The sequence below is a fragment of the Molossus molossus genome, unplaced genomic scaffold (genome assembly GCF_014108415.1).
Source record: "Molossus molossus isolate mMolMol1 unplaced genomic scaffold, mMolMol1.p scaffold_m16_p_1, whole genome shotgun sequence".
Classification (NCBI taxonomy): domain Eukaryota; kingdom Metazoa; phylum Chordata; class Mammalia; order Chiroptera; family Molossidae; genus Molossus; species Molossus molossus.
Window position 1 is genome coordinate 13,474,749 of NW_023425344.1, and position 25,635 is coordinate 13,500,383.

The window sequence follows — 25,635 nt, forward strand, 5'->3', positions numbered from 1 at the left end:
ATCAAGTTTACGGAGAAATGCTTGGTGGAGAATAAAGGGTCAGCTCTGTGTTCAGCTCTTTCTGGTGTGTACATCTGTAGTATCTCTAGGTCCTGTCTCCAGCTCGGACTTTCTCTACTGGGTGACGGGGAGCTGATTGAGGGCATTGCCCACCTCATTCCTCCTCGTAACCCCAACATCTGGGACAGGACATCATCTAGAAATCCTTACGAACTAGTTTACATTGGTTTAATTGGGTTGGGTTGGATTGAATAGGATCAGATCAAAGTGAATAAGAAGCATGTTCCTCTTTTAAAATAATTTTTTATTTGGGTATAATGTGAACATTATATAGAATGACATTTATTATATATCTCAAATGGTCCCTCTCTATCATCAATTTTTACAAACTGCTTTGCACATAAACGACTCTAATGAGCCTGAACCCAACCAGATAGATTTGATTAGAAAACTAAAAGTGGTATGTCATCGTGGTGGGCCGATGAGTTATAATGAATAAATTCCATCAAGGTGCATTACTTAAAGTAATACTAACAGAACATGAAAAGTTTTAAATACACTCTGTTCAAAAATAGCTCATCATATATACTTTGTGAAAACTTTTTTGTACAGATTTAGGGACACTGAAAGCCTTCTTGTAGAAAAAAAAATCTATGAGACTATCCGAGCAATGTATTCACTTTAAGAGACAGGAAAAACCTAGCTTACCATGGATCAAATTGACGTTAACACCTAGATGAGCACATTTATGTATTTGCATCGTAGAAAAAGATCCCTGAAATGTAACTACTATACCACTTGTAGTTGTTAAGCAACTATTTCTACCCATTAGCAAAGTATTATTAAAAGGACAACCCTTGCCCTGGCTGGTTTGGCTCAGCAGTTAGAGCATCAGCCCACAGACCAAAGAGTCGCAGGTTCGATTCCGGTCAAGGGCACCTACCTCGGTTGCAGTTCGTCCCTGGCCCTGGTTGGGGCTGTGCAAGAGGCAACCAGTTGATGTGGCCCCTCTCACTTCAATGTTTCTCTCTCTCTCTCTCCCTCTCTGACTCCCTCCCTCCCACTCTATCTGAAGATAAATAGAAAAATATCCTCAGGTAAGGATTAAAATAATAATAATAATGATGATGATGATAATAATAAAAGGACAATGTCCTAGCAAAAGGATGCACCTCACACTCCTTGTTTCTAACTAGTGCTGTTTACATCCTCATACTTGGAGCAAATAAAAGATCTAATAGTTTCTTGGAAATGAACAATGACCTATAGATGCATCACTAAAATAATTAGAAAGTAATGTAGAACTTTTTATTTTATGTTTCCCGTCCCCTTAATATCTTACACGATGATTGGGAAAGTCTTCTTGCTGAAAATCATATTTGGCCTAATATATCTGAAAATGAAACCATGTTATGTGTATCTGAAGAAATTCCCTTCGAGAGAATCAGACATGCAATTTTACACAGAGTGTCTAGACTCCGCATGGTTATGCTTTACACTCTCTTTTATTGATAAAAACTATTCCTGACAAGCCAGCTGATACTCAGAAAAAAGTCTATGTTCTCTATCTAGATTGATTTTCCTTTTGCTTTTTCCTGTCTATCTTCGTGGGTGTAGCTAAGCAGTATTCTCTGGAGCTGTTGCAAGAAGTCATACGTGGGAAAAATATTTTGTTCTAGATTTATAAGACCTTGGAGACTATGAAGATTTGAGGATTATTTTTTCAGACATTAAATAGAATGAGCCAGACATGAAAGGGTAAATACAGAATGATTCGACCTGAGCCAAGCTCAAAAGCAGGCTCAACCCATCTGAGGTACTGGCAGGATGGGGGTTATCTAGCCTGAGGGTCGGGCTTCTGGGATGCTGTCCATGGTGGTGTTTCTGGATGTGGGTACTGGGGGGTGACCTGAGCGGGCTGAGTCTGTGGATATGTATTAGCTATTCATGTATCCTTTGGGTGTATGCTACAACTCAACAACAAGTCCAAAATGAAATAAATATAACATTTGAAATGAAAAGCAAGCAGGTTTCCCTTTTCTACTTCTGACAGTATATTGTAAAGGGGCTGGTGTCTGTCTCAGACCCCAACACTGGTGTGGTCCCAGGTCATGACCACCAGCAGACCCAGAATTTTGGATCTGCTTCTGAGTCTTCTGATGTCCCTTTCCCGGTCACAAGATGAGCCAACCTGTCAGGCCCAGGACGCCGCCTGACGAGCCTCCTTCCTCTCTGAACTAACACCGTTTGCCGTGTTCGCAGGCGAGCTGTGTGAGGAGAAGCTGGACTTGTGTGCCCAGGACCTGAACCCCTGCCAGCACGACTCCAAGTGCATCCTGACGCCCAAGGGAGTCAAGTAAGTCAGGGGCTGCCTCGGTGCTGCCCGGGGCCCCCGCTCGGGGGCCAGCTTCACACCGCTGCTCGGGAGTGCAGGGCCGTACTCCCTAAGGTCAAAACGTTAATGTACCTGTCGATAAACAGCATGGACTTTTTTATAATACACTACAGGAAAACTAAAGAGAGTGTCCCATTTTTCCATGACTCTTCCTGGGAAGGCGTGTATGACACAAAAGAGCTTTTGACTATTTTTCAAAAATGTATCTGAAGGCCGAATAAATTTGAATAGCTGGTAGGTGATTTATTGTTTGGATGTAAGTCTGGTAAAATGGGGAGTTGATTTATTTATTTTTTATCCTCAACCAAGGACGTTTTTGCATTTGTCTTCAGACAGAGTGGGAGGGAGAGAGCGAGGAAGAGACAGAGAGAAACATCGGTGTGAGAGAGACACATCGACCGGTTGCCACCCACACGACCCAAAACGGCTGGGGACAAACCGCAACCGAGGTACGTGCCCTTAGTGGGAACCGAACCCGGGTCTCTCTGGTCCGCAGGTCGACAGTCTAACCCCTGAGCCAAACCAGCCAGGGCTACAATGGGGAGTTTAATTTCGTGTAACTGAAATATATTGGATCGGCAGCAGTGCTTTAGCTGTCCAAGTTGAGGAAGACAGAAGGACCTGTGTCCCTGGTGGCCCGGGCAGCCCCCATGTCTGCCCGTTGTCCCAGTGTGACCATTCAGGTGCCCTCCCCGCACAGACGCCTCGGTGGGATGGCAAACACGCAGCCACTCTGGGTAGGGCTTCCTCCAGTGAGCTCAGAACTTCAAAATCAGTTTTCATGTCCTCCTCATCAATCCTCCTGAAATATGTTCGGTGTCAGATTAAATGACACCTTTGGCACAATCCTGAAATATTTTCAGGGTCTATCAACAGCAACCTCTCTTCTTGGAGATGGCTGTGATTTAGAGATCATCTTGCCCAATTCTTCCTTTTAAACACGAGGAAACCAAGGCCCAGCGTGGTCAGTGGCCGTCAAAGATCAGGGTTATTGAGCTGAAGCTCGGGCATATCCTTCCCAGCTGGGTGAATTTTCGAACACAGGTTACCCCTGAGAAGTTTTGTAGTTTGTTAACATTGCAGTTGGTCTATCGTCGAAGGTAAGCTGGCTTCTCAGGAGGACACAGCCGGGTTCTGGAGTTGAGCTGTGCTTACATCAGACCACTAGTAAATAACATTATTTGTTTCTTTTACAATATTTATTGAGCACCTGCCATGGGTCAGGGCACGTGGCAATACTGCCATCTTATTTTCTTATACAGTTTTATAGCTGCTCACTTCCACAGTCCTGATCTCGGTGAAAGAACTCAGGCTTAATTGCCATAGGATTCAGATCATTAAAAATGACCCAGGTCAGGAACAGTTTTATGAGAGGAGATGGGGTTCAAGCTGGAACTCTAACACTGAAATTTGTCAACAGAGCATCGGGCATTCCATGTAGGATGGGAGGTAAAAGTCAGCGTCACCAAGACCCCCCACAGCTTTTAGAGATCAATCTGGAAAAAAAAAAAAAAATTTATCCTCAAATGTTATTTAATGGTTTATGGAACTTGGCTTAAAATGTATCATTTTAGAATACACAGATACAGTTACAATACCTGCTGACTCCATTTGATGACTTATTGAAAAAACAATATCTTTGATTCTACTTTTTATATTTTAGTTTACAATCCTACACAAAAACCAAAAGTCCTATTGAAATCTTTATCTTGTACAAAATTCTGCATTGCATTTTTGGTTGTCTAAATACTGTACATAAATTAATTGAACTCCTGATGTCTTTGAATCTTTAACTCAATGTCTTCTGTTACTGTCAATTAGATTGCATGCTCTTTTTTTCCGTCACAGTTGACATTCAATATTATTTTATATTAGTTTCAGGTGTTCAGCATAGTGGTTAGACATTTATATCATTTACAAAGTGATCCCCCCAATCAGTCTAGTACCCACCTGGCACAATACATAATTATTACAATATTACTGACTATACTTCCTATGCTGTACTTTATAGTCCTGTGACTGTTTTGTAACTACCAGTTTGTACTTCCTAATCTCTTTTCATCCAGCCCCCCAACCCTTCTCCCCTCTGGCAACCATCAGACTGTTCTCTATATCTGTGAGTTGGCTTCTGTTTTGTTTGTTCATTTATTTTGTTCTTTAGATTCCACATATAAGTGAAATCACATGTTTTTCTTTGTCTGACTTATTTCACTTAGCCTCTAGATCCATTCATACTGTTGCAAAAGCACGATTTCATTCTTTTCATGACCCAGTAATATTTCATTGTATATATGTACCACATCTTTATCCATCATCTATCAGTGGGTATTTTGGTTGCTTCCATTCTTGGCTATTATAAATAATGCTGCAATGAACAAGGGGTTCATATATATTCTTAAATTAGTGTTTTGGATTTCTTCAGAAAAATACCCAGGAGTGGAATTGCTGGGTCATAGGTAGTTCTGTTTTTAATTTTTTGAGGTTTCCCACTCTTTTTTTTTTACCCTCACCCAAGGATATTTTTGCATTTATCTTCAGATAAAGTGGGAGGGAGAGAGAGAGAGAGAGAAACATTGATGTGAGAGAGACACATCGAGTGGTTGCCACCCACACAACCCCAACCGGAGCTGGGGACAAACTACAACCGAGGTACGTGCCCCTAGCGGGAACCAAACCCAGGACTCTCTGGTCCACAGGCTGATGCTCTAACCACTGAACAAAACTGGCCAGGGCAAGGTTGCCCACTCTTAAAAGTACATCGTACTGGATTATGGGTTTGATGATTTGGGAACTCATTGTTTTCAGCATTAATTTGTGAGCACAGCTTAGAAGAAAACAGGTGAAGTCATAGCATACACTCTGCCTCCTATTATAAATAACCACATATTCTGAGAGAGTGGGCTTGCAAAAAGAAAACGGACTTAAAAACCAAAACTATATCCTGGCCAGTGTGGCTCAGTGGATTGAGCATTGTCCCATGGACTGAGAGGTTCTGGTTCGATTCCCTGTCAGGGCACATGTCCGGGTTGTGGGCTCAATCCCTGGTAGGGGGCGTGCAGGAGGCAGCTGATTGATGTTTCTATCTCTCTCTCCCTCTCTCTCTAAAAAAATAATAACATATTTTTTTAAAAAAAACTATATGAATGTTGCTGAAGAAAAATCTCTACTGACAAACATTATTTGGACAACTTGTACTGTTACTTCAACTTCATTTTCTTATTACTAAGCTAAGAGAGCTGGTTTTACTTCTCTCGCTTTATTATATACCTCATAAATCTCCTAAATTGCTTCGCAATATTTTTAGACCATGACATGCCATAAGGAGTATTTTCAAACATGCATCTTACTTAGTCAGCTTTTGGGCTTCCAGCAGTATATTTTATAGTCTTTGCTTCCTTCCTCCCTCCTTGTCTGATAATGGAGTTGAGGGAATATGATAGGTTTTATTGATAATACAAGCTTTAAGAAATTCCTAATTAAATAGTTTCTTCCTGTTTTAAACTAGGTATGAGGAGCAAACCCCCCCCCCCAAAATTAAAAAACTTGTTGGTCATAATGTAACTCCAAGTTCTAATGGGCTTGAGAAACAGTGTGTGGAGAGAAGCGAATATAAAATAGCTCTTAGACGGCCACTGTGGTGGATGGATGGTGCTCTTATCTTTTACTTTGATTTCTTTTCTCAGATAAATAATTCAGAGTGTTTCAAAGCATTTCTTTTTCCTCTTAATGCTGGGCACTCTAGCTCTGCTCACATTAACATGGATGGCTCTCTTCCTGGTGTTTGTCCATCTATTTGAGAGTGTCTTTGGCCACTTAGGATTCATTTCACTGCAGACTTGTTTACTGTGCGTTGTTATGATTTAGCACTAAAACCGCTGGCTCTGGGGCAAGCGTGCTTATGCAGTGAGCTCATTTAACTTCTTAATCCGTACACACAGAGCTGAAAGGCTGTGTGTTACCCCGTATATTCAATTCATCAGTTCTCCAGTAGCTCTTAAATCCCGATTTTGCATTTGCGGACAAAACCCCTGGCTTTCAGTAATGTCCACGTCCACTCGGGTGTTTTTAATTACCCTCATTCACTTAAACCCTAATGGCTTTAAAATAGCAAAGTGGGCAATTGCTACAGTCTAGCCATAAAGACTTTTATCACATTAAAAGACGTAATAGAATTCTTTTTAGAATACCTACCATTTATTGATCGTGCATTCAATATCAAACTCTATGCTAATTATTCTGCAGATAGTGCTTTTAATCTTTTAACAGACCTATGAGGGTGGAAATGATTTTATTCTGTATATGTTATAGATGAGGAAATGAACACATACTAAGTAACTTAGTCAAGATGACATACACTTAAGGATGAAGGCAAGATACAAGACTCGTGCTGTCTAACGGCGAAGTCCAAATTCTGTCAAGCTAAACCATAGTTTCCTGATTTATTTGTATTCTAAAGTCAGTGAACCCTTTCTTTCTTTTTTTAAAATTGATTTGAAGGGGGTGGTGGGAAATCAAACAAGACAGAATGAACCCTGGTGCAATGATTCTGTTCTTGTTGGGACTGTGGATACTCACAATCATTAGGGAGATAAGGCCACCGTTCCTCTGACACTTACAGGGACCAACCTCGGGGTGCTTCGCAGACCAGGACTGTTTCCTAGGCTTTCTTTAACTTGGGGCTCTGGGAACCAGTCTAAACACGTGTTTTGAAATGGTGCCATTTTTTTCCTAGATGATATGCAACTGTTTGACTTATTTGGGCTCAGTATGGTTTGAAACCACTCACCTCCTTGTTCAAACAGGTGTGACTGCACACCAGGGTACGTAGGCGAGCACTGTGACGTTGACTTTGACGACTGCCAGGATCACAAGTGCAAAAACGGAGCCCGCTGCACAGACGCAGTGAACGGCTATACCTGCACCTGCCCTGACGGTTACAGGTAGGAGACGGGTACCCGTCTCTCCGCAGGGCCGGGCCTCTCCGGGTTCGGCTCACTCGGCCACTAAGTTACATCTAATCAATGTATTTCTGTGGTTTTTTTTAGTGGCTTGTTCTGTGAATTTGCTCCACCCATGGTCCTCCCTCGAACCAGCCCCTGTGATAATTTTGATTGTCAGAATGGAGCCCAGTGCATCGTCAGGATGAATGAGCCAATATGCCAGTGTTTGCCCGGCTACCAGGGGGAGAAGTGTGAAAAGCTGGTCAGTGTGAATTTTGTCAACAAAGAGTCCTACCTTCAGATTCCTTCCGCCAAGGTTCGGCCTCAAACGAACATCACCCTCCAGGTAAGATTTCCCCAACGAGCAAGAGCTGACCTCGTCTGAAGCCACATTCAGCTTTAGAGCATGAACAGGGTGGTAGTTTGAGAGGGATGGCAGTTCTTACAGGGGCGGTGACAGGCTGCAGGACACAAGGACACACAGAGCCCCTTGTAGGAAAGCTTCACTCTTCTCTCCAACATTTGCATCTTTTCAAACTGGATGGGGGCCAGGTATTGGGTATTTTTACTCATCGCTTGTTTAGAAACACACACACACACACACACACACACACACACAGCCACAAAATGTTTTATGCTTAGGTGAAGCCTTTTTACTCATTTATCCTTATGAGTCTGCAGTTCAGGCTCTGCACAGGGTGGGGCTTTTCTCTTTTATCCTTTATTGATTTTAGAGAGAGGAAGGGAGAAACATCGATTGGCTGCCTCCTGCGTGGCCCCCCGCTAGGGATCAGGCCCACAGCCTGGGCCTGTGCTTTGACTCGGAATCGAGAACTGCGACCTCTTGGTGCATGATGGGTCGCTGCTCAACCACTGGGCCACACCGGCCGGCGGGCTTTTCTTAGAGAACCTGCCCCAGAGGAGCATGCAGGTGAGACAGAGCACAATTGGCAAAATACCCGGCGAGCATCATTGACCTTTTCAACCAGAACCTTTGAGAATAGACATGGCATGACCACACTCAGATTATTGGGTCTTTTCACCAAGCCACTGTGTCCCTTTGAGTCAGTTCACATCCCCACAGACAAGGTGAGACTCCATCAGAGGTGATACAGTAGGGGGAGGGGTGCAGCTGCGTGTTGGTTTTCGCTGGTGAGCAAAACATTTTAACCTGTTTTGAATTCAGATGGTTTTAGCCTATCTCCTGTAGCCCCCACTCCATGTCTGCTGTACCCTGGCCCTCCAGGAGGGGCAGGGCATTCCTTAGACGTCATGGGGAGCGGGACCCTGGAGGGCAAGCAGCCTTCTCTATCACAAAGGGCGCCCCGCCTGCCAACGTTTGCCACAGCGGACTGGTCTGAGAAGTCGGGCTTAGGTCCTAACGTCTACAGAACTTGTTCAAAAGCTGAAAAAAGCCAAAAATGAGGATAAAAATAGAGATTTCCCTCTTTTTATGCCATCACTATAAAGAATTTGTTTTTTATGTGAAATATGCACATCTGTCTGGCTCAGTGCAGGCCTGTTCCACCGATGCCATAAGTCAAGCCCATTCTAGAAGCAGAATGAGCAGGTAAGTGCAAAGCTCCAGCGAAGACAGTTCAAGCACAGCCGGTGGCGTTTACTGAAGTATTTGTCAGTGTTCTTTTCAACCCAACGCAGCACACCCATTTTTATTCCTGATAAGATTTGATCATTCTCTACTGAGAAAACATAGTTTGAAATCTAAGGGGGAAAGCTTGACTCCCGTTAAATACGCTGCACTCTAATGATGCAGAATATGTTTCCCAACTTTCTTTCCTAGAGCACAAATTACGTACGTAGATTCCTTGTTGTTACGTATGTCACGGGACAGGCATCTCTGAGCTTTGTCATCGCCAGTAGGTTCAGAGAGGGAGAATATGTTCATGAAGGTAAAAGAAGCACTTTTTGAAGTTCTTTAGAAATGCACTTGCTCAACGTAAGTTAGACTAGGGTACCTTTCAGTAAGAGTTCAACGTGCAGCAGTATGTTCTCGTAGCCACGAGGGGAAAATAAGCCAGAGTAAAAACTCTCCACTAAGCAGTCCCGTTTCTCGTGATGAAGTGTGTTTGGGTGCCGGTGCGTCCTGCTAATGGAAGGGTACTTCCTTCTAGATCGCTACAGACGAAGACAGCGGAATCCTCCTGTACAAGGGCGACAAAGACCACATCGCCGTGGAACTGTACCGGGGACGCGTGCGCGCGAGCTATGACACCGGCTCCCACCCGGCCTCTGCCATTTACAGGTGAAGATCTCTCAGTTACTGGTAAAGGTGAAAACAATTGTTTCGCGAAGACCTGCTTCTCTGTTGTTTTGCAGTGGGGAGGGGAGGGGACAGGTCGGCTAAGCCGACTGCGATCCGGGTGCGGGGGCCTGCCAGGCTGGTCTGCCCCAGCTGGAGCACTGGAGAGGTTTGTGACAGCACCACAGGTCTCCCCTGCTACCCAAGGGTAGATTCCTACACCTTCGGAACCGAAACGGAGTGAAGCGGAGAAGCCATGACCTTGGGACACCCCTGCTAAGGGATGCACGGAGTACATGGAGAGAGAGCACGATGTTCCCTCGTTCAGAGCCGGGGGGTGCTGAGTGCAGAGTGCGGGCCCCAGGGCAGGGGCTCTGGGTGCCACTCTGGCTGCGCTGGCACGAGCTGCCTCTGCCGAGCTCACTGGAAGACCAGTGCTAGTCTCGCCGTGTGAAAGAGAAGCGGAGCACTCATCTTCACGGGCCTTCGGCCAGCTTCCCTCCTTGGGGTTAGGGAAAAGAGGCCCGGATGGCGGGGCTTGCGTAAGAGCGACGTGGAGGTAGAGTGAACTTTCAAAAAGCGGGGGACCTGTATGTACAAAGCTTGGTTGGGATAGCATTTTAACCTGGGGTGACAGGAGGGGTGCTGCTACCACCCACATGCTTGAAGGAGTGAGAGGAGGCAGGCATTGTGGAGACCCAGGCCCCGGCAAGGAATCGGGGCGAGGACTGCAGGACGGGCTGTGACCTTCAGCGGAGAAAGCCCAGGCAAGGAATCAGGTCCTCCCTGTCTTTCCTGCCAACACTCTCCTCTCCAGTGCTTCCCTTTCGCAAATCAGAAGCCAGAAAACAATGACCCCACTGATTCCAGGAATGTAAGTCACACAAGAGTCTCCCAGGACTCAGAGCAGGGTGACGACCCCTGTAGAGTAGCCCTGCTGGGGGTGGGAAACATCAAAATCAATACCAGCTAACACCACGCGCCTCGCCAAATCAGCCTGACCAAACAGAGCAGGTCATTTTTAAGTTGATGAAAATGTATGGCCCGCGAATGTTGTTATAAGTATCCAAATGGCCCTTGGCCAAAAAACGTTCCCACCCCTGCGAGAAACATCTGCAACAGAAAGGCAGCACCCACCGTGAGTAATGTCGAGTCTCTATTCACACAACATATCAGTGGAGGACCTACTATGTGCCAGGCCCCGTTATAAACCTTCAGGAGCAAAACCCCTGCCCTTAGAGAGCTTACATGCAACCAACCAATGGATGCGTACAATATGTGACAGGTAACCTTGTCATTCATTCTGGAAGTTTTTGAAAAATAATACAATGATATTGATGATATATATCGATATATGAGTGACGTGGAAGGGATGATATTCACGGGGCCTAGGTTTTGCTGGAAGTGTGTTTGGTGCATAAGACGACTCTTCAGAGCCCCTCTGTTGAGTCTCAGTGCCTACTCTGTCATCCAGCAGGAAAGTGACCTCACAGAAATGTTTCTTCATGCGCAGGAATAGAGCAGGGTCACCGATTTAGAGCAGGGTCCCAGAGGCCTGTGTGGTCAGTTTTTCCAGGCAGGTAACTCAAAAGAATTAAACAGACCAGTTGAAAGGAAAGAATATGTTTTCATTCTCGTACTTCTGAAGACATCTCACTTGAGACCTATTCCTCTCTTACAAGTAGCCTTGATGTTGGAAATGCCCTAGGAGTGGCTGTGACTGGGGTGAAGCAACACGTATCTTTGTCCAAACAGGACGAGGCGACACCTCCTCAGTTCTCCCCTGGATGCTGCCACGTGGACATGCAGCTTTGCTGCCACTCCAGTTTTCTCAAGCACAGGCAGAACCTGGATTTCTTTAACTATAAAGTTCTCCCTCCTTTAAATATTGATTCACATTATTTAAAACTACCATTTGTGGTGAACACAGTTGCATCTACAGGCCAGACAAGCTTGGCAACCAACCTGTGGGCATTGATCAGGACACAAGGGGAGATGCTCACCTCTGCAGTGTTCATATTATTCATGTATACGTATATAGATAGATATAGATATAGATATAGATATAGATATAGATATAGATATAGATATAGATATAGATATCAATGTGCTTCAAAAGCCTTCACATCCTATTTGATCCTTCATAAAAGTTCCAGGAAAGTCGATGCCCATTGTAGCCATGAGTGAAATCCTTTTGGTGGTGAGCAAACCCACTTAGGAATATTTACAGCACGAAAACAAACACATAATCATCAGTTTCCAAGTGAAATGAGATCGTTTTTCATCTCCAAATGGTGATGGGTTAGTGCCAACATTGCAGATACTGGTAGGCCTTAAATCATAGCCTCAACTCGATTCTGCCCATAAAAAGATTTCAGAATATCGATCTTGTGGTTCATTTTTGGTTTTGATTTTTCTGTTTTGTTTTATGCCGTGAAACAGCAGAGAACTTTCAGAAACCATAATAAAGGTTCTTGAGGTTGACTTATTAAAGCTGGTATTCAGAAAAAATATACTTAAAGTATTTCTGGAGAAGTTACAGAAACCTGGATAAATCGTATCCAAATGAGGACTTACTGTAAAGAGCTTGTTTTGAGTTGGGGTTCATTACTATTTTCACCTAACCAACGATAGCACGTACCCTGCGGCATTTATAAAGAAGAAGAATACCATGTAGCACACTATTCAATGAGAACCAGAAGTCTAGGGAAAGCAGAGCTTTTAATTAATTTTTGCTCTTTCGTTTATGGCACAACAATCAAGAAAAGTTATTGCATTGTTTTTCAAGGAAAAGAAAAGCACCAATTACCTAAAATTGAAATAGAGAGATGATAGTGTGATGGATTGATTGATTCACCTGGATTATATATTTATGTAATATGAATATATTAATATTCCAGTTTGGAATTTTAAAAATGCTTGTGTATAACAGAGACCATAGGGAGCCATTACATGATTTCCACACACGAGGAGAATAGAGTATTTAGCAAGTAAGAATCATGGTGCCTAAATGACTGTTAAGATCTCGGCTTGGCCCATGACTGGGATATCAGATCAGGCAAGGTACTTAATGTTCTGTGCCTCAGAGTCCATTTCTGTAGATCATCAGGTAGCACCTGCCCCGTGGGGTCTCTCTGAATGCTGAACCGCAGAGTCAGCTCTGTCCTTGCTCGCGGGTTTCTCCCTCACCCACCTCTGGCGGCCCTGTCTGCAGTACAGCAGAGGGATTGCAGGTGGACCCTGCACCCTCAGACGTCAACACCAGAAGTGCAGCTCGTTTGCAGTTTCTACCAAGAGCATTTTGAAAATATCAGTCTTACAAATATATTTACTCTCTAACCTATAAAATCACACTTCTGGAAATTGATCCTATGGAGATAGCCGAAGACATAGAAATAACATGTGCACTAGGTAATTCGCTGTGGCATTGGCTAGAAAAACAAAGGTTAGGAGACAACCTACGTTTCTATCTAAGTAAACCATGGATGGCGCATCCACAAAATTGAATGCACTGTTGAAAAGAAAAGGAGAGGAGGGAGGGAGGGAGGGAGGGAGGGGATGAACGGGTTCTCTATGTATTGCATTGAAAGATTTCTAAGGCATAGCGCTTAGTTCAAGGGGGGAAAATGTAAGGCAAAAAGAGAGTCAAACGTGGGTACGTTTCTGTGTTTTCATTTTCATGTATTTGCATAAAGACAAACTAGAGACAGAGGAAGGAGTGGGGTGGAAGCAAGACTTGTGTGTGAATACCATTTTATATCATTTCCATTTTTAAACTATTTGAATGTCATCCTCACTCAAAATGAAAATTAAAGTAATCAGAGAAAGCAGGTGCCCTAAAGACAGTCTGCTGAGTGAGTCCCAGCTCTGCTATTAACTGTGTGCCCCAAGCAGAGATGGCACAAGCCCTCTGGGCCTCACCTGGTAAGTGGTAAAGAGCTCAGTCCTGTCTTTGTGGGACTGTGGTAAGAATGTGCTATTTGATACATGCATCACAGTGCGTGCCAAATGTTAAAAGTGATAGCTATTGGGATCATAATATCATAATATCCCAAACTGAGTTCATGTCCTTGACTTCACCCAAACAAACCTGCAACCCTGCCTCATTGCTGGTTTCATTGCGAGGCATCCCAGATTTCTTGGGCATCATCGCTGTGATGTAGTTACTCTTAATCTCATTCTCTCCTTCACCTTCAACTTGAAATTTGTCCCAAGTCTTAACTCTGCTCCTACTAATTTTCTGGCATTTATCCAGATGCCCTCACGTTGACCAGGCTTTCCTAGACTCTGAACTGTGCTGAAAGGTACCCGTTCTCCACCATTGCACAAAACCCATCCAGAACCCTGTCGCTTAATGCATATTTTGTGGCATTGAATTACATCGTCAAATCTTAATGTGTTCCTGCTTCAGCTGACAATAGAAAGGTACTCTTTAAAAAAAAAACATAAGTAAATAAATAATGAGGGGTATTTTTATTTATTCTTACCATAAGGAATGTGTTCACTTTAAGTTCAGTTCAGTTGTGTAACTTGATATTATAAAAGATGACTCTGGTAAACTTTTTTCCAACCGATGCATCAGGTAACGTGCCGTTGGAACATGGCACGCGGGAATGAGTTTGTACAACAGGTGTGCTTTTGAGTTGCGTGGTTTCTTTGTGGTTTCTTTTGTCCTTGATGGAGATGGATTTTACTGTAGGAAAATGAAATCTGACCAAATTAGGGAAACATAGTCACACATCAAGTTGTTTCTGTAGGAGATATATATATATATATATATATATATATATATATATATATATATATATATTGCTTTAAACAGTTTCATTTTATTTTATTTATATATTTCTGTCAAGTTTCATTTTAGATGTCAGTTACTGTCTCAGGTGAATCTGTATGAGAACCATTATCTCATAGAGTCCTAGCCAGAGGGAGTCATTAGCATCACTTGGAGTGTGTTTAAGATAACCTAAGACACTGCCATGATTCCTTTCCCAGGAGGACTGAAGTGGCATGCACATTTCCTTGTTTTACTTCTTACATCTGGTGTCAGAAGATCATGGTTTCTTGTAGACATGCATACTGCCAACAAGGCCGGGCATGCAGGCATTGGTACGGAGAAATCGTTTTCAAGTAGTGTGCGTCAGAATCGCCTGACAGGTGTGTTAACATAGGGACTGCTGCCCAGCCAGTGTGGCGCAGCGGTTGAGTGTCGACCCATGCACCAAGAGGTCACCAGTTCGATTCCTGGTCAGGGCACATGCCCAGGTGAGGGGCATGCAGGAGGTGGCAAATCAATGCTGTCTCTCATCGATGTTTCTATCTCTCTCCCTCTCCCTTCCTCTCTCTCTAAAGTCAATAAAGAAAAATTATTTTAAAAATATTTTTAAAAATACAGATTGCTGGGCTCTAGTTTCTGATTCAGATCTCAGATGTGCCCCCAGATTTTTGGTTTGGTAAGTTCCCAGGTGATGCTCTGGTCTGGGGGCCACAATTTCAGAACCGCTTTTGTGAAGGAAGATATTCGAGCTGTGCTCTGAGAGCTCTGGGTGTGCGTCTCTTCTCATGACCAAGCTCCTTGACATCATGCTGGACGTTGGCATTGACACCAGCTATGCTGGGAGTATTTCCACCACAGAAATCAGTAAAAAACAGGTTCTTTTCCTTGTTGCAGAGAGCCAGTCATTGAACACTGGCCAGCACCCTGCTGTTTAAGGGATCTATTCCGCCACAGCAGAGATGACATAAACTGCCTAACAAGTGAATGAATGTAGAACATCACACATAGCCTTATTTTTATGCTGTTTAGCGGATAGCATCAAAAGGGGTTTGGCATTAGTGCCATGAATGAATGAATGAATGAATGAATGAATGAATGACAGTCTAAACTTAAAGCTACCATCAGAGTGGTCCCTCAGACAGAAATGGAATAACTCATTTTTTTTTCTCAAGCAGGCTGATAATTGATTGCCTTTCAAAGTTACTTTACTGTCATCTAGATAGTGAGAAACATTTTAAAAATCAATAAAAATGGCATGCTTCTTTCCTTAGATTCAAATTAAGGTCATTTTCCAAGCCAGACAGATTCTTTGGAAATATGGTCAACTCCTATTTCAAAACCAGGAAATCAGAGAAATGTCTTATAAAAGTCCAGGACTGCACAATGCATTGATCAGTTTCAGTATTTAGGGGGTATGTACCATCAGGGGGATATCCCCTGCTGACCCTTACATTTGGTTCACTACGTAGTCTCTCTGGGTTGTGCAACTTGCAGGCTTAGATTAATAATAATAATAATAATAATAACAACAACAATAATAAAAGGACTGTGTCTCATTGAAGAAACCGATTCGACATTGTCTTCTCATTTCTGAGATTAGACTCAGCCCTTCTTGATGCGCCGTGTGGGAAGACTCCACTGTTTACCAGCTTTATGACTTTGAGCTACTTCACCTCTTGTGCTTACATTTTTCTCATCTGACCAACTGGAATTAGATCTGTTTTTCACGTGTGTTTGGGAGAATTGGAAGTAACAAGTATAAAGCTCTAGTATAGCAGTAGGCACAGAGCAGTCTCACCATAATTAGTAAAGATGGTGGTTTGTGGATATTCTCCATGCTCCAGTATCCAGATACTGAAGAATAAATACCCAAGAGCAAATGTTATTGTCTTACACGTGACTCTTACTGTACGCAGAAGTCACTTTCTAATTTGGTGCATTTTAATTAGATAGTTTGCTTCCAAAGTACTGATTGAGATATAATTTTACTTGATAAACTCATTATCTTGTAAAACATCCTTGTGAAAACTCCTATGCATGCACATAAATACCTTTATTCCCATTTTGCTTCCCCTTCCTTTTGATTTAAAGAAGTATTCAGGTAAAATTTTGATTACTATCCCATTGCACAGTTGAAGTCTCTTCAGCCTAGTGATCTTCAAATGGGGTGACCAGTTGATTTTGTCTGTTTTTTCATTCTATTCCATTGCAAAGAATAAGCCAACAAGATACTTTAAATTTTTAAGGCAAAAAACTGGAACTTGCATAAACAAAATGAACTGTTTATCTTTATTAAATAGTTATGAAGTCCTTAAGATTTATGGTCGAGATGGAAATATAAAGGTCAGTGTTGTGTCCTGTATAAATTAGGAAAATCCAAGACAAGTTCGGGCCTCTCTTCTCTCAAGCCCCGAGTTCTCCAGCTCTTTCTCTGTAGCAGACAGACCACAAGACACAGCTGAGTAACTGCTTTGTCTTCAGACATCCATTTAGAAATTCGAGAAAATAAAATCTCAGGTAATAGATGAGTGTAGCAAAGCCAAGTTACATAATAATGGTAATAAATGCAGTTTATGTTCCCAGTGGAAAGGCTCAATGTTAAGTGGTTCACTTGTGACTTCTGTGAGTCATCAAATATACAGCTCCCTAGGGGGGAGTAAGGAGACTTTATCAGTACCTCTCAGAACCCGGAAGCACGTCGTGCCTGGGGAGTGGGTAGGTAGGTAGTGGCAGTGGTGATGATAAATTTGATGATGCCTCAGTTTTATTGTGTAACTACTGCTGGGTTGGTCACTGCTTTTATTTTTAAAGGGCACTCCTGGTCATTCCCCAGTGTATCGCTTGCTTTAAAGACAGTGTGAAACACCAATTTAGACTACTGTTAGCTCTTGTCAGTGGGGAAAAGGAAGAAACATCTGTAACAAAAATAAATTAATTAGTTTCTTAATTAATAGAATACTCTTAGCTCTCACATATTCTCTCCAGGCCCCATCCACACAAAGCACCTTAAAAAACAAAGAATCCAAAAATACCAATTTTACAACACTTGTCTGTTAAAAGGCCAGAGTGAAGTCTTGATTCTAGGGAAATAGAAATGGAATTAAGTGATGACTCTTGCCAAGTTCTGGAATGATCAGCATGGACACTTAAAGCTTTCGGGAGGAGAAAAACCTAGTCAGCCTGAATTTCACTTAAAATTGGGAAAATTGAATCCAAATCCAGGTTTCATGTCTATATACTTCAGATGCAGTCTCATAACCTTCAAACTCTCTTTGTAAGATCATTACTTTCTTCTTCTTTTTTTTTTTTTTATCTTTATTGTTGAATGTATTATAGATGTTTCTCATTTTACCCCATTGACCTCCTCCTCCCCACTCCCGCCCCCCTCCTGCCTTTTCCCACACTGTTGTGTGTCCATTGGTTATGCATATAAGTTCTTTGGTTTATTTCTTCCCACTCCCCAATCCCCCTTCTCTTTGAGGTTTGTAAGTCTAGCAACCAATTTGTTCTTCTTAATCCCTTCACCTTTTTCATCCATTCTCACAACCCCACTCCCATCTGGCAACCAACAAAATGTTTTCTATATCTATGAGACTGTTTCTGTTCTGCCTGTTCATTTTGTTTGTAGATTCCATTGTTGATAGATATGTATTCATTGCCATTTTGTTTGTTCATATATTTTATATTTTTCTTCAAAAAGACCCTTCAACATTTCATATAATAAAGGTTTGGTGGTAATGAACTCCTTTAATTTTTTCTTGTCTGGGGAACTCTTTATATGGCCATCGATTCTAAATGACAGCTTTGCAGGATAGAGTAATCTTGGTTGTAGGTTCTTGATTTTCATCACTCTGAATATTTCTTGCCACTCCCTTCTGGCCTGCAAAGTTTCTTTTGAGAAATCAGCTGACAGCCTTATGGGAACTCCCTTGTAGGTAACTAACTGCCTTTCTCTTGCTACGTTTAAGATTCTCTCTTTGTCTTGAACCTTTTGCATTTTGATGATGATGTGTCTTGGTGTGGGCCTCTTGGGGTTCATCTTATTTGGGACTCTTTGTGCTTCCTGGACTTGTATGTCTGTTTCCTCCACCAAGTTAGGGAAATTTTCTGCCATTATTGTTTCAAATAGGTTTTCGATTTCTTGTTCTCGCTCTTCTCCTTCTGGCACCCCCAAGATGTGAATGTTGGCACACTTGAAGTTGTCCCAGAGGCTCCTTACACTATCCTCATTTTTTTTTTATTCTATTTTCTTTTTGCTGTTGTGATTGAGTGTTTTTTGCTTCCTTATATTCCAAATCGATGGTTTGCTTCTTGGCTTTACCTACTCTACTGTTGAATCTGTGTAAATTATTCTTTATTTCAGCTAGTTTCTCCTTCATTTCTGACTGCATCCTTCATTTCTGAGTGGTCCTTTTTTATGCTCTTGAGACCCTCACTAAGTTTGCTGAGGTTCTCACTAAGTTCATTGAGCATCCTTATAAGCAGTATTTTGAACTCAGCATCTGCTAGGTTGCTTCTCTCCATTTCGCTTAGTTCTTTTCCTGGAGATTTTTTCTGTTCTTTCATTTGGGACCTGTTTCTTTGCCTCCTCATTTTGGCTGCCTCCCTGTGTTTATTTCTATGTGTTATTTAATGACAGGTATGGGGCTAGCTGAGACCAGATGCTGCTTGTTTGAAAGAATTTAGGAAATCCTGAAGCAGGATCCAAGACAGGCCAATCCTATGGTTAAGCAAGTGGCAGCAGCTTGGGTGGGCCTGAAAGTTGGGTGGGGCGGGGCCTCAGGGAATCACCAGGGCAGGGCAACCAGTGTGAGCCCGGTGCTGGAGTCCCAGATATGGTAGCTGTCTGCTGCTCCAGGGAAGGGCTCACCACAGAAACAAAGGCCTCTGACAGCACCTCTGTCCCAGAGAAAGCCTCCTCTCCAGCCCTCGCTCCAAACAGCTCAGTTCTTCCCTGTATGTCTCTGGTGCCCCTCGAGCTGCCTCCCCTCCAAGCTTAGAGGGAATGAGTCCAATAAGTCCGGGCACAAGCCCTTTAAGAAGAGCTGCCTGGGGCTCAGTTCCCACTGGTTTTTCCAGCCAGAAGTTATGGGGACTTCTCTTCCTGGCACTGGAACCCTGAGCAGGGCACCTGGTGTGGGATGGGGACCCCTCAGTCCTCAGAGAGGACCTTCCCAGTTGAGGTGTCCTCCTGATTTTTATCTGCCACACGTGCATGTGGGACCAGCCCATCAGCTTCTGCCCCTCCTACCAGTCTCCATGTGGCTGCTGCTTTAATTCCGTAGTTGTAGGACTTCCATTCAGCTTAATTTCAGGTGGTTTCGAATGAAGGTTGTTCTGTAGTTTAGTTGTAACTTTGACGTGGTTGTGGGAGAACACGATACCACGGTTACCTATGTCACCATCTTGACCGGAAGTCAAGATCATTACTTTCTTTTTCACAGTTCTTTGACTTTTGGTAAATGTATGGGTTGTGCAACCATCATATAACGTTATTTTCCATAGAACTTTATTCCTAGTCAACTTGGCACAGAAATCATCTGTTAAAGGCGTGTTAGTGGTGAGAACACAGGTTGACTGTATAGTACTGGGTACTCTTTAGGTTTTTGGATATTTTTTGTAAAAATGGTGCATAATAATGAAAAGCATGTACTTTAGAACCAGGCAACCTGACTGCAAATCTGTTTGGCCACTGTCTGTGCCCCCTGGAGTACCCTACGTACCCAAATCTTAGAGTTGTTGTGAGTCTGAAATGAGTAACTACATGAAAAGTTCTTAGAACAGAGCCTGGCTCATAATATGGGCTATATTTTTCTTTCTTATTGTTCATATTTTCCTGATGAGGAAGATAAAGCAGAGGAAAACTACCTGAAGTCACTAATTCATTGTCACAAACCTAATGCGACCGAAGACAAGCTGAGAAAGATTTTTCTCGCATTGCCCTTAAGGATATGGGCACTGAAAACTCAAATATTTTAAATAAAATGCATTTTTAGATGTCCTGCCTGAAGAATGCTTGAAGTCTCTTGATGATCTGTAACTATAATCCAGGTAGTATTACTTAAAAAAAAAAAATTATATATCTCCCTTATACATTTCCCTTATATTTCATTTACATAACTTGTATTTACTAAACATCTACTATATACCAGACACTCTACTGGATACATGAAAGAGTAAAGAAATAAGTAATACATGGCTACTGCTTTAAGTAGCATACCGTCGATGATGACATGCCTGAATTGATTGTCTGAAACCAGTGTGACCCAGAAACCATTCCCCAGTACAGATGGGTTTTCTTTTTACAATTGTAAAGAAAAAAAGTGGGGGGAGGGAGGACATTTTTAATATTTCTGACTTAATCTCAGTGTTCATAGAACATTGATAGAAAACCATTTTGAGAGTTGATCACAAAGGGAAAAGCTAGTAGCCAGTACCTTCTCTGTGTATAACTTTTTCTTAATGTTTCACTTAAAACTTTTATTAACTTGAACAAGACAAGCCCCCCAAAGAAGCTATTATGTTTTTGCCAGCCTTTAATATTACTTTACAATTATTACTAAAAATAAGCCTGGATTCATTTCTTTCTGAAGAAAATTCTGAAACAGTATGGCATTATTTATATGATGACTGTGGTGGTGATGTGATACTGATACCAATATCTAACATTTAACTTGTACTTTCCATATGCTGGATGCTTTGCTCTCCATTAAAAAACATTTAGTCCGGCTGGTGTGGCTCAGTGGTTGAGCGTCAACCCGTGCACCAAGAGGTAGCCGGTTTGATTCTTGGTCAGGGCACATGCCCAGGTTGTGCGCCCAATCCCCAGTGAGGGACATGCAGGAGGTGGCCAACTGATGTTCTCTCTAACCAATATTTCTATCTCTCTCCCTCTCGCTCCCTTTCTCTAAAATCAGTAAAGAAAAAAAAATTAAAAAAGAAAAAAAATTCATTTCTGTAGACCTCAAATTAACCATAAGAGGGATAAATATTTATTAACATTTACTGAAGGGAAAACTGAAATTTATTAGCAATTAAGTAACTTATCTCAAGTCAAAAATATAATAAATTTAGGGAGGGGGAGAGGGAATCAGTGGGGGAAAAAGAAGAAACATCTGTAACGAAAATAAATCATTAATTAAAAAATAAATAAAACACTAAAATAAATAAATATATATATATATATATATATATAAAATAAATCCAAGACTGGATTTAGATCCAGGTTCATCTGACATCAAAATCTGTATGCTTAACTACTAGTTGGTATTACTGCTCAGCATATCCCCTTAGAAAACAGTCATATTTAAGGTCACTCACAGTTGCAACTTTATCTAGAAAATGATTTCGTTGTCTAACACTTTTCTTCTGTTGATTTTAATCGGATAATTCAGTGTGTGGACGGCAAAAATATTGATTGACATATCTGACATTTTTTTTAAAGATGATACTTGAGAGAGCTTATCAAAGATTCCTGCACTCGTGACTTCTTTAACCACTTAAAGCAGAGAACTGCAGGTGTTCTCACAGTTCTGCAGAATGCTTTGTATTGTTGTCAAATCATGAAATCATTCTACTATATGTAGGCAAACAAACAAACAAAAAAGAGTATTAGACTTCTGTGGTGGGAACCACACAGAAATGTCAATACATTCTTCTGTTATTTTCCAGGCTTGACCTGTTTGCAAATTTAAATATCAGCTCCTGGAGATTTAAGGAAACACCTCTGCAGAGAATATTAAGTAGTCACAACCTCTCTAACATATGCTCTAATATTTCCATTTTTGAGCCTTTTAACAAAAAAATGTTTCCAGTCAAAATACTATTATATTAGCTCCTTAATATTGGCTATTTACTTTGGGACCCATTTTGCATGAGGCCCCAGTCTGTGTCTGTCGGGGAAAGTGCGCGTCTTCCTGCTGCACACGGGGTCTTGAGCCTGTTTTCTTCGTTGGTCCTGTTCTGACCTTGGCTGGCGCAGCTCTGTGGGATGGACAGCCACAGGCCAGCCACGTGGCGCCTGCGCCCTGGCCGCGCCCCACTTCATCTTACCTCAGCCCTCCTCTTTCATTTACCTCTGTTTTTCCATCTTCTTGTTTTTATCCACTTTAGAAATTTTCATAAGCCCCCTCAAAAATCAAAAATTTTAGAGTAATTGTTGGACCTGGCCCTACAGAGTTATAGAAGAGAAGAGGAAGAATCGCTGTCAGCCCGGGACTCCTAGACGGGACTGTCGCGCTTAATGTTACTCCCTCCTCCCACTGAACGAAGACTCCTTCCCAGTGGCAGATCTTGTCATAGGTGGTCCTCTGAAAAAATGCAAAGAACGTAAAAGTATATTACCAATTGACAAATTTTCAAAAGTGCAGTGATCTTACCGCATTGGTTCTTCCTTATCATGTGTAAGTTTCTGCCTAATGTCTTACGTGCTGCAGTGAAGGAGCGAAGCCCAGTGTCTCCTCACATCAACATCCGTAGACGATGTTGGACACAGGTGTGGGTTCCTGGTCTTGTGAATGAAACTTATGGCATTTAAAAGCAAGTGCAGCAAGTATATTTTTTTATTTCTCTATATTTAAGAGAAAGTGGCTGGATAATGATAAAATGTGCTCATTTCCACTTCACCCAATGACAGAACAAGCTTATATCTGTTCCTAGGGATAGAAATTGTATCACCTTGAAAATATCTTATTTTTTTCTTTATTGATTTAGAGAGAGAGGAGAAAGGTAGAGAGAGATAGAAACATCAATGAAAGAGAACATGGATGGGCCGCCTCCTGCATGCCCCCCGACTGGGGATCGGGCCCACAACCTGGGCATGTGCCCTGACCGGGAATTGAACTGGCGACCTCTTGGTGCATGGGTCGACGCTCAACCACTGAGCCACACCAGCTAGGCAAAAATATCTTTTATTTTTAAATCTGCTAATGGTTTTTATCTTTATTAATGTTAGATAGGAGTATGGTTTCCCAAGAACTGCTTATTGGAATTTGTACTATAATGTCTTTTCTTTAATATAAAGAACATGGAAGCATCATGTAAGTTTGGTTTTTGTTTGTTTGTTTGTAGTGTGGAGACGATCAATGATGGAAACTTCCACATTGTGGAACTACTTGCCCTGGATCAGAGTCTCTCCCTCTCTGTGGACGGAGGGAGCCCCAAAATCATCACCAACCTGTCAAAGCAGTCCACTCTGAATTTTGACTCCCCACTCTACGTAGGAGGTAAGCATCTGCCAAATCCAGTGGGTCCCCAAACCCTTTGATTCTCATCAAAGACTGATTCTGAAGCTGTTGGTGCCTGGAGCCATGGTCATTGACCAATCGTGATCAATCCCTGGAAGATGGACAGCAAGGATAGAACAGGAAGAGCCATGTAGCTGTTAAGGGACCATTTGTAACCCCAGCTGTGGTTTTCACGAAATGTGTCATTGGGGTAGAGAAGAACGTTAATATTTCTTTGTGTCTATCACATGCTAGGTGATTTACACATCATAGTATTTCACCTTGTTATTTGATCTGGTCTTTGGAAAAAGGAAGCAGTGAGAGAGGTCAACTTAGTGAAAAAAAATGACGAAACAGGTTGGATACACACTGTGGAATGCATGACCTCAACCCCAGCTCCCTGGGGAGCTGAACACTACCAGCTTCAGTGAAATGTTACCATGCTGGCTGTCTGGGCCACCAGTTGCTAACTCATGTAGATGACAGAATAATTACTAGTGAAATTGAAAGAATGCATGGACGAACAGATGAGCTCAACGTACAAATTGTATTGCGGTAACAGAAAGTATTTTCGTTTAGCTGCGACCTTATTATGGGTGAACAAGAGAGAGGATTAGAAAGGTAGATTCAGACTTAGAATGATAAAGTCTCTGGACTTTATTATTATTTTCTTCTTTATTGATTTGAAAAAGAGAGGAAGGGAGAGATAGAAACATCGATGAGAGAGAACATTGACTGGCCGCCTCCTGCATGCCCCCCACTGGGGATCTGGCCCACAACCTGGGCATGCGCCCTGACCGGGAATTGAACCGGTGACCTCTTGGTGCATGGGTCGACGCTCAACCATTGAGCCACACCTGCCAGGTGAGGACTTTATTTTTAAACAAGAAGTCAGATGAATAAAAAGGCAAGGAAAGAGTATGAGTGAAATTCTGAAGGAGCCCAGCGGAGAGGCCCCGCATAAGAGAGGTTTCTATTCTCGCCTCTGTCCGGAGGAGCCAGTATAAACCGAAGACATAGCATTTCAAATTCATGCAAAACAGCAAAAAGCATGCGATGTTGAACTAAATGAAATCTCATTGAATTGAGTGAGGTGAATGGACTGATAAAATTAACATATTTTACAGATAGATAAGCTACAGCTTTTCAACAGGTCAATGTAACTGATTTCTTCACCATGACAGGTAATTTTATGAAGTTCATGTCACTCCCTTCAAAACCGTAACCTTTGGCTGCTACACAATTTTCTCAGCCCCTCAAAGCCTTCCTGACAGCATTCTTTGGGGTTGTCCTGATGTCCAGAGCACTTTTATTTTTAATCATTTTTGCAATAGAATATCTTAGTACTTTGATGGAGTTTTCATTTTTTAGAAACAGTTGAAAGTCTTTGGTTCTATTCTGTAAATATTTATTGAGCATCTACCAGATGCTGAGAACTGAGTTAATAGATGCTTGAAGGATACGGAGTTTTAAAAAAAAATTAGAAATCTTTTCTGTGCCCAGGGGAGTGGGGAAGGCAGGCACATTTTCAGGTAATCAAATGTATGACATGTTCAGTCTGGGCAGCAAGTTGACGGATCCAGCTGTTTCATGGGAATCACAGCTATGAGATTCATTAAAAGACAATCCCTCCGTTCAGCCTGTACTACAGTGACGAAGTATTGCTTTGGGATGGGTAAAGCCAGACAGCTGTACCTGAGATGGGAGAGAAACTGTATTTACAAAGCACATGCTGTGTGCCCAGAACAATGTTTTGTTTACAGTCGTACTCTTCAGAGACTTTAGGAAGCAGGTACCATTTTTGGTTGGTTTGTTTGTATACAGTCCCGAAGAGACAGTCTCGGGGACTTCGTAACACTTGTCCAGGTTCACAGAGCTATGAAGTGACAGATAGCTCACTCAAGTCCAAGTCTGCCTGACCACAAAGCCACCTGCACTGCCCCTCATGTATGAACACAGAGCAGAAAGGGACGCAGTCTGAGTCTGTGGCTTTTTGTTTATTTCTGGATTTGCTTTTCACTTGATTTCATCAGATG

The 25,635-nt window shown here is 42.3% G+C and overlaps 1 protein-coding gene across 4 annotated transcripts in view; it reads left to right on the forward strand.

Moving 5' to 3' along the window:
- SLIT2 (slit guidance ligand 2) overlaps positions 1-25,635 on the forward strand; it is a 354,005-nt gene that overhangs the window by 322,334 nt on the left and 6,036 nt on the right. For all 4 annotated transcript variants that reach the window (XM_036273426.1, XM_036273434.1, XM_036273409.1 and 1 more), the window contains 5 exons: positions 2,263-2,356; positions 7,198-7,335; positions 7,441-7,681; positions 9,468-9,598; positions 23,445-23,599. In XM_036273426.1, coding sequence (XP_036129319.1) covers positions 2,263-2,356; positions 7,198-7,335; positions 7,441-7,681; positions 9,468-9,598; positions 23,445-23,599 — 759 coding nt within the window. The remainder of the gene's footprint in view (positions 1-2,262; positions 2,357-7,197; positions 7,336-7,440; positions 7,682-9,467; positions 9,599-23,444; positions 23,600-25,635) is intronic.